The sequence below is a fragment of the Prenolepis imparis genome, unplaced genomic scaffold, assembly GCF_030444845.1.
Source record: "Prenolepis imparis isolate NDT839.2.m4 unplaced genomic scaffold, iyPreImpa1.0 SCAF_10, whole genome shotgun sequence".
NCBI lineage: Eukaryota > Metazoa > Arthropoda > Insecta > Hymenoptera > Formicidae > Prenolepis > Prenolepis imparis.
In genome coordinates, this window is record NW_028141168.1 from 133,394 (window position 1) to 143,717 (window position 10,324).

General features: G+C 37.7%; 1 protein-coding gene across 1 annotated transcript; it reads right to left on the bottom strand.

Annotated features, from left to right (window-relative positions):
• Positions 1–532: 532 nt before the first annotated feature.
• On the bottom strand, positions 533–1,885 carry LOC145942125 (uncharacterized protein F54H12.2-like). Its single transcript, XM_083048610.1, has 2 exons — positions 997–1,885; positions 533–699 (listed from the first exon to the last, which is right to left on the bottom strand). The coding sequence occupies exons 1-2, from the start codon at positions 1,883–1,885 to the stop codon at positions 533–535; spliced, it is 1,056 nt and encodes a 351-aa protein (XP_082904736.1).
• Between the last annotated feature and the right edge of the window lie 8,439 nt (positions 1,886–10,324).

Below are 10,324 nucleotides of genomic sequence, written 5' to 3' on the forward strand. Positions count from 1 at the left end.
CGGCGCGTAGCTGTTTAGCATAGCATCCGACAGCCATTGTTACCGATCACCCGTGCGGTGCTGCCACCATGGGTGGACCGGGTGGCGCACATGTATGCGTGCGCACGCGATACCGCGCGACACCGTGACCGAATTGCGCCAAGAGAGAAATCTCTCTCCATCGAGAAGTGCGAGCGATCAGATATAGCGTGAGCAAGAGAGTCATTAGAGAAAGTATAGCACTGTAAATTCGTTGATTATTAAACATTTGTTAAGAGTTATATTTAGACTCAATTGAATCATCCTAAGACTATCCCGAGATCCTGAGTAAATTACTCCGAAGTTCCTCATACCCACCATCACGCAGGGCAACACTCGGTATCCACGTGCCTGCCTAAGTTCGCCATCAACGACGCAAGTATTCCGGTATAACATTATCAGTTATTTGGGACAAGTTTTCAGTACATACGTCAGTGATGATGATAATATTTTGAATGATGAGGAAAATACGTAAAAAATTTTTAACAGAGTATTATTTTGAGTGACGTAAAATCTAGCCGGAAAAATCAACGATAACTTGACGTGACGAGTCAATTTCTATCACGTTATCAAATTCTGCGTAGACAATACAATTAATGGTTTCGGTGAGAGCTTTTTCGAATCGTACTTCTAAGCGTAAACTTCCGTGTCTCACGAGATTCCAATGTCCGGCGCAATTAGCTGACAAATCAAGCGTAAGATCAAAAGCGAAAAGTGTATATCCCTTGGAATAATCATCTCTACTTATGGAATTTCCTTCGTTTAAAAAATGGATACCCGTTCCCGAAAAGAGAGTTTGATAAGCTTCGACGTAAAGAGATTATTCCGACGTGAAAATTGGCTGTAACGGCCTACTAGGAATTTGAGTGCCGTCGACGTACAGCGAGAAGAAATTTATTCCGTAATTTTTGAAGTTAAACGGATTTAATTTTCTATCACCATTAAACGCTCTATTATTTACGAAACCGACAATTATACGTTTCGGTAGTTGCCCGAGTATTACGTTATCTAAAGATTCACCCACAACACCATTGTGAATCGTGAATGATTTGACTTCGACTCTCGTGAGCGGATACTTGGCTGTAACTTCACTCAGCATTCTAGCGTGTGCTAGTAATACTCCGGCGCTAATTTTTGTCCTTCTTATGAGCAAACTGGCATCGAGAATATGAATTTTTGAGGAGCCATTACTTTCCATAAGACAAAACGAATCTTTCGAGCGAACGAGTCTCAATCGTACTTCCACACCATTAATCAAGAATTTGTCTTGATTGAAAACATCGCAATGAAGATGTCCCATAAGATCTAGCGTTCGTCCGCCACGGATGTATTGTGCGCGTCTCACGAGAGCGGGATTGCCTGTTTTCGATTCCAACAATTCGTCCATACGATCGGGTGTATCCGCGTCCCATAAGCATGAAGTTAGATGGGAAGTTTTTGCGGGTGAAGAATAATTTAACAATGCCTCGATGTACGCGCGGTACGCGTAAGCGTTGTTTGGAGGTGACACGAGCTTTTGATTGAAGTATACGTCGATCTGATTGAAAATCGAATGAAGTAAATGATTTACGGGGCCTACGTTGCTTTCGCTGCTGGTGCTGCTGCTGCTTGTTCCTGCAGTTCCTCTCGTTAAAACTTCGAACGGGTCTACGCGTATACGAAGACTCAGCATTGTGTGTGTGAGATCTAGATATTCTTCTCCGTGACCGGGGATGACGAATTCTATCGGTGAGTCGTCCGAGAGAGAGGTCACGGGCTTGTAATAAATCCATTGCGAACTTTCGATACTAGTTTGCGTAGACGGTAAAGAAAAGAGATCGAATTCACTCTTTAAACACTCGCTCGAGTGTGTGTGAAGAAAAGACATACTTATTTTCTAGAATATTTTGTTGTTGCTGAGTTTAGAATAATAATGTTTAAGAAAATATATCGGAGACGGTGCGTTTCTTGCCAATTTTCTGTCGTTTCGCTGACGTCTTAAGTCTTTTCACTGCCGTGTGTTTTTTCTTCTTTTTCTTGTTCTTCGTTAATTTTGTTCTATTTTTACCGCGCGTCTTGATTTTCGACGAACTTTTCGTACTCGTACGTCGTTGTTTACGTCCTGTTGTTGTCGCTGATTTAATGATGTGTGCGTCAAGCCCCCCAAATGGAAACTGAGCTACATGCATTTTTGCATCCGATTTATATCCTGAACCTTTCATCAGACTACCTATTTTTTCTTTAGCTTTTCTTTTGAGATTGTCGCGTGATTCTTCAAAACGATGTTTTACCGCTACTTTAAACGGAGTATTATTTTCAACATCTTCGATTATATTAACACCGGCACGTAAAGCTTCTTTTCCTACCGCCCGTACACTCTTACTTAGATAAGGCAGCACGCGTCTGAATAATCCTCCGAGAAAACTTCCGATACCATGACCACGTTGATAGGCTGATCCGACAAAAATTCGCGGAATTCCGCCGCCGCGACTACCCCCGTTCTGTAATTGCTCGTAATATTCCGAATAGTGCTCCATTAATAGGAATGAATTTGCTTTTTTCTCTTTTTATTTTTTTTCTATCGTAGCTGTTGAGTATTCTTATAATATTTAATCGACTCGCCTAAAGTGTAATGTCACCGTCAACGTTCCAAATTCAAATGGTATACTCTTTCCAAGTTGATCTCTTATATCTATTTCGATCGTGCGAAAACACGTTTGTTGCAATGCAATGTAATACATGTGCGAGAAATGCCTTACTTGACTGGATGCAAACGCGTAATTATTTCGTGCATCGAGTGCGACTACGCGAAGAAGTGGAGCTTGTACATCGCCTATAATATAAGGTTCGCAAATGTCACAATAGACAAAGAGCTTGTCGGGAATGACACATAACAAACTAGCTGGTTTATTGGATATGATCGGATAATTGCGCGAGAGCTTGTAAAATTGTAACGAATAAATTTCTTCATCATAAACCCATGAAGGCAGCATAAGGTCTATGATAACTGAACCACTTATGAGTTTATCGAGATTCTCTTTACTGTGTATACCTTTACTGATTTCATTATAAAATCTTGCCGGCAAAGAAGTTGCTATAGCAGAATCACTTTTCTGTTGATCAAGTTCCCTACGTTTAACTGGTATATCAAATCCGAGTATGCTGTGAATTTTTTCGGAAAAATTTACATAATGAACCATAGAACATTTCTTTTTTTCACAGGAAAGTTTCATGAAAGTTTTACCACCTTTGCTAGCATCGAATTGCCAAATTATATGCGATTCAACAGATATGGCTGCGAAATTTAAGGCATCTATAATATCTTGTATATTCGAGTAAACTCCCGTCGGTAATTGTGATTTCTCAGCCTTAATTACTGCTTCCTTCTCACTAATATCAATAAACCTGATTATTCCTTCCTCGTCTGATCGTATGTAAAAAACTATATGGAAACTGAATCTCAGCGAGCGCTACTTCCCATCGTCCATGTAACTCTATACGTTGAGGTAATTCAGTGATAAAACACGTGGTTTTATTTTCCGGAAAGTAACTCATACTACTATTGCTCGGAAGAATCATGTAAAATTGCTCCTCCTTCATTTTGACTCAAAGATCTTAAACTCGATGCAGGAATCCAAGAATTGAATTTTGAAAGATAACCTTGCCAGCTAACTAACAATTGTTTATTGTTTCCGCGTCCCTTGCTTTTTATTACGTGGTCGATGATAAATTCTTCTCCTTGTAAGTCTTTATTGACCGGTGTTAATTCTTGTTCGTAAAAAATTCCGTCTATAATTTCGCCCTCTAAATCACTTAATTCGTATACGCAGGGTTTCCTCCATTCGAGAACACGGTGAATTCGAAATATTTCTTCGCTTCACTTTGCCTCGTATCCTTTCTCAAAGGCTACTTTTGCTCTACTGACGCGTACGAGATTACCAGCGTTATATTTAACTTTTTGTTTGCGTCCGCGATACTTTTTCTTCTTGTTGACGTCGTCGTCGATGTCATCACCGCTCCAACGACAATTAATATTTTCACGCGCGATACGAGCATTTTCCCGCGTAACGACTGCAGGTTGCATTTTAATAGAAGAATGACGAGTATGATTGTAAGCGTGAACGATATCTTGTAAAATATCAATGTAACGTCTCGTATTTTTATGTGTAAAATAACGCCACATCCGCTCCTTGAGTGTTCTATTAAATCGTTCTACAACAGCTGCTTTAATATCGGGATTGCGGGCTACACGAAAACGTATGCCTTTTTCTTTAAAGAATTTTTGTACAGAACTAGCTATAAATTCTTTACCTTTATCCGTCTGCAGGTATACAGGAATTCGTTTATTGTTTCTCAAAAGCACACGTTGAAAGGCTTTTGTCACGCAGATAGCTGTTTTGTCACGTAAGGGTTCTACCCAAACAAATTTACTAAGCACGTCAATAATTGTTAGCAGATAGGAATAACCGTCATTATAACTCTTGAGATTACGAATATCGATTAAATCAGCCTCCCATAAATCGTCGATATTTGTCACGTTATAATGTAAACGCGGAAATTTTCGTCGTACTGGACGATGTAGCGTGTACGTATCTTGCGATTTAAGCCATTCAATGACGTCGTTACGCGTAAAATGTGGTTTAGCAGCTCTAGATAAATTCTCCGTCGCGGAATAGCTTGCGTAGTGCGAGGGATCGTAATACAATTTTTCGAGTTCCATTATTCGAGTTTGCTCCAATGAAATAAACCTTTCTTCCTTTTTGTCCGTGAATCCTCGTTACTTATTAATGTTTTACCGTCATCGCTATCGTCAGTGACGGATAAAAACACCGTGTCTTCTTCAGTTTCGTCTAACTTTCGTCTGTATGACTTTGAATGTGAGAGCGGAGTTTTCGGAGTTGAGCTCCCGTATGGCAACGTATTTTTAATACGCTGAGATTTACGTGCAAACGTAGTCAATAAATCGCGATTTCCTATGAGATTGGAAGGCGTATTTATGTCGCAAAGTAATCTCGCAAACTGAATTCTCCCGGTTGCTTTCACCGTTTTTCTCTCGCGTACAGCGTCGTTTATAAGTTCGGTAATATTCGTCCCCGTTACAACTTCATTGTCTATAGTGACGAGTCCGCGTTTATCCCAGCTAATCTTAGATGGCGGAATTTTAAGCAAATATTTTAATAGTGCGTGTGCTTTGACGCGATAAGTTTTAGGTACATTGTTGAGTATTTCTTTAAGCATTTCCGCTGTTTGAGCACGTTTCTTTCCAAACTACTTTCGCTAATGTTTCCTTCACTGCTAATTGAAGTTCCCATTTCCGGGAGATCTTCGTTTAATAACGTCATATCGAGGTCTTCGTTCTGCTCGCCATCTCCGACATCGACGTTGCCTCGCGTATCATTGCGCGAATCGTTGCGAGAGCGTTTCGCTTCCCGAACAAAGTGAAGATAACGTCGAAGTGTTTCCTTATACAATTTCCATTTTTCGCCTTCGTCGGTAGGAGTCGCGAGATTGAGAATACGCCACATCTCCGCATCGAGACGCGATAAAGGAGTTCCCGGAGTCCGTACAGAGTTATTATTATTTCCATCTGATATCTCCATATTTTTTTCCTTCGATTCGATAGATGTTATTTCCGGTTGCTGGTGATGCTGCATTCGTTGCATTTTTTCGAGATTTTCCGTAGAAATCAAAACCATTTTTTTTGCCTTCTCCATTATTTGATGTGTAATAGTTGTTTCTCACATTTGTTATTTCTTTTATAATTAGTGTTTTTTGGAAAAAATATATAAAGTTGTATTTTTCTTTTTCACTCTCCGATAATCCGTGATAATATAGCACCGAGTATAGGTCCGATAAGATAGGGTAAAAATCCACCCCGTTGTATCAACAACTTTCTTTTAGCCTTCAAATTATCGCGTTTTACTGCGATACGCCGTAGGATTGCTTTATGTTTGGCTAAACGTTTCTTTTCGCTACTAGCAAGTGGAACGTTACCTTTGAGCGTGTTAAAAACGCACTCTTGAATACACTTTATGAGTTTATTGTCGGCGTTACGTAAGAACGTTGCTCTCTGATTTTTATTCAAATAACACAAAGCTTTTAAAAGACAAGCGTTTCTCTCATCAATGGAACGTCTAGCGATCTTTATTGCGCTGTCGGAAAAATTCTTCGACGTCGTCGAAGTCGCTTTGATATTCTTACCACGTGTCACCATTATGACAAAATTGAGAGACTGACGAAATGCGAGCACAAATACCACTTTTATATTCCCCCTCCTCTACTACTCGATCTACGTGGTATGTAGACGTAATGCAATTCGTCAACGGGAAAGATGCACGTGCGAAATCGATATTCGTCAGGAGTCGATTGTTTTAGATCAAGCAATAAATAGCCGTGAGGTCGCATAGTAGCATCGTAGTATGCTTCTTCTAGAAATTTCGGATCGTCGGGATATACTTGACGTGAGAGATGTCGAATTTGAGCCCTATCACGTGGATTTTTGAAAACTACTATGTAATTTGCGTTGAGAGATATGTCACGTTGTCCGCGACCTTGATGGAAAAGATTTTGCGAAATAAGTACAACACTGACAAGTAACACTACCCAACTGATACTCACCGATTTGAATGAAATTTAACATACTTATTAAACACCGAAAAATATTAAATACGTGTTTTTTTGTTTCGGCTAAACACGCTTTTTAGGGGTAGAAAGCACCCCTCAACCCCTGGAGATGGAAACAGTTATGGCTAATTATTTCTGAAACGATACATTTTCTGAAAAAAGTGCTTAGGACCAAAGTTGTAGAGTTCAAAGTGATGCACTTGATGGCGACCTTGAAGTCGACCTTGAGGTCGATTTTCAAGGTCAATTAAATTTGGAAATAATTAGCCGTTGCCGGACTTTGACCACATCCTGTATCTATAATCAGTAATTTTATGCGTTGACTCTAAATCTGTCTTCAGAATTGATTTGTTGCGTTATTTTCCTAAAAAAAGAAAAAAAACCTGACGTAATAGGAAAATAGGCGCAAATTTATAGAAAAAATAAGAAGGAGAAAAAAGTTTTGTAAGTAACTTCAGAATAGAAGTAAAGATAAGAAAACATAAAATGTCACTCTAATTATAAGTTAAACATTACCTTCATGCTATATTAGAAATTTTCAAATTTTTTAAAATTTTTATTGCTACTCTGGAGTTATCCACAATATCTTTTACTCTTTATTTTGTATTAGGATTTCATTCGGACATATGATCAATTATTATTTTCCCGACTGTCATTGAGCAAGCATTTTCCAAAATTACTTCTTGATCACTTATTTGCTATGTGCTATCTTGCTCGTGAAGTTCGTTCGAATATACCTTCAATTATCATTTTCACATCTGTACTTGGGCGAGTGTTCATTGTTTATAGTTTTACGTCAATTGTTCTTACGACTGCTGTTTCTCGTGAATGTTTTCAAAATTCTTTCGGAAAGTATTTACTGCAAGTACTTTTCCATCATTTGTTCCCACGACTATTTTTTGTGTTAATTTCATTTAGGCTTACAATCATAAACTCTGCTTTCTATGAATTTACTTTGAATCTCTGTTATAATATTATTAAAGCATTGTTAATCTGTAAAATTTCATGTCATTAAACCCAAAAAATATTTTAAAGTTATTATGCCGCACTTTCGAGGACCCAATGTACAATATAGAATCTAGAATAACAGATGAAGAAAGATCATTCGCTTCTCAACTTGCAGATTTGATAAAAGACGCTATCAATTTTGATATATTTAAAGAGACTTATGATACTTTGAACTGTACTGATGCTAGTGTGATTCCTGATGCTGTTTTAGTTGAAGACAATCCAGAAGACAATCCAGAAGTTATGCAAGACGATACAAAATTCAGAGAAATTGTAGACATTGATTATAAGAAGAGAATAATTGAATTTTGGCGATCTGGACAAAAGAAAAGAAGGAATATAGAATCAGTTAAAAACCGATTTAAGAAAGTTATAAATGTAACACAATTGTACCGATGGGAAGCACAAGTTGCTGAGGGTGGGTCAAGGACTGATAAATTGTTATATATCTCTCAATACGTTCTAGAACAATTTAACAGTGCATCTGATCGAAATCTACCCATTCACGATTTAGATCTAAAGAGATGGGCCTTGAAAGCAAGAGAGGTAGTTTATTTGCCTTCTCAATTATTTACGGCTTCATCAAAATGGATACACAACTTTAAAATACAACATGGTATTGTTTCAAGAAAAATAAATAAATTCGTGACACAAGCGCATATTTTAAATAAACCAGAACTATTGGAACAATCTTTCAATTATGTGAGTCAAGTTAAACTAGAGATAGGCTTGCTAGGAACAGCAAACGTTTACAATTCAGATCAATCAGGGTTCAATTTGGAAACACATGCTGGTCGTACATTAGCCTCAAAAGGTTCTTTGAAAGTGGAGTGTCTTGCTCAATCTTTGAATTCAATTCCTTGACTCACAGTTACACAATACAACCTTTAATATCTGCCGATGATATCTTGAAATCCCCCTTATTAATAGTTCTGCAAGAAACAAGTGGCCGTTTCGGACCGATAATACAGAAGTCAATGTACAAAGCAGATAATATCCTCGTTTTTGCCACAAAATCTGGAAAATTGACATCCGACATTGTTATTAAATGGTTTGAAGATGTCTTCTTGTCTAATGCTGGCAAGAAGTCTATTTTGTATTTGGACTCTTGGTCAGGACAAACAGAAAAGAAATTTGAAAATATAGACAAGGGTAATAAAGAAGTAAAAATCCTTACAATTCCTGCGGGAACAACTGGCTTCACTCATCCATTGGATGTCTACGTATTCAGACCGTGGAAAAACTTCCTGAAACAATTTTCGGACTTAATTCTCTTATACAACTATGATATTAACCTACATTTGAGGAATAACATTCTCAAAATTCAATCATTAATCCACAATCAATTCTCATCACCCCGATTCCAAAACATGATTAAATATGCCTGGTGGAAAAGTGGATATATTGAAAAAAAACCAGATAGATGTGAAACGCCTGTTGATTTCTGTTTAAAGAATTGCGGTACAGTCTGCAAAATCTGCAATAACATTGCAGTAATAAAATGTGCGTGGTGTACTAACTCTCTGTGTATGGAGCATTTTTTTGCGATAGAAGATAAAGCTATTCCTCATTATTGCCATGAATATAAAGAATAATGCGGGGTGAAATGTGGCCCCGCATGTTCAGTATCTGGCTGACATGCGGTGGGTCCCAGGTTCGAATCCTGTTCGAACCAATCACCCCATATGCCTGCTCGGGACTGATGGAAAAGGAAAAACGGAATCGGTGGAAAGAAGGGGAGCAGGATGAGTTAAGGAGAAGGAGTAAGGGAGAAAGGAGATGGGTGAGAAGGAGAGGAGGAGAATGGAAGGAGGAAGAAGGATGGATAAGGGAGAGAGGTGTTGGTAGTCGGGACTGATGGAAAGGAAAAACGGAGCGGTGGAAAGAAGAGGAGCAGGATGAGTTAAGGAGAAGGAGTAAGGGAGAAAGGAGATGGGAGAGAGGGAGAGGAGGAGGATGGAAGGAGGAAGAAGGAAGGATAAGGGAGAGAGGTGTTGGTAATATATTGTAAGGTCACTATGGCCAGATTATAGGGAAAGTAACTTTTATCGAAATTTTTTTTATTGCATTTTCGGGAGAGATTTTTCATGATTCGAATTTTGGTCAAGGTCATTTCGCGATATCTCGATTTTTTCATTTTTTTTCAAAAATTTTTTTTTGCATTTTTGGAAGAGATTTTTCACGATTCGAACTTTGGTGGTGGTCAGGACCGGATATCCGGAAATTTTTTTTTTGGGAACTTAGAAAAATTTTTGAAAATTTTTTGACATTTTTGAGATTTTTCATGATTCGAATTTTGGTCAAGGTCCTTTTGCGATATCTCGATTTTTACTTTTTTTCTACATTTTTCCAAGTTCAAGAAGGCTCGGCGTGCTTGAAACTCGAATTTTACAGATGTATACCAGTGGATGGAGAATCGGGAAATAAGTATTTTGGACTTCAAATTTTTTTTTTCGACAATTTTTTTTTTTTTTTCGATTTTTTTTTTTTCCAATTTTTTGGACTTTTTTTTTCGCATTTTTTTCGGTTTTTTTTTGTTTTTTTTTTAATTTTTTTTAATTTTTTTCACATTTTTTATATTTTTTGATTTTTTTTTATTTTTTGGACTTGTTTTTTCGAATTTTTATGTTTTTTTTGTTTTTTTTTGTTTTTTTTTGTTTTTTTTGGGAACTTTTGAAAATTTTTTGACATTTTT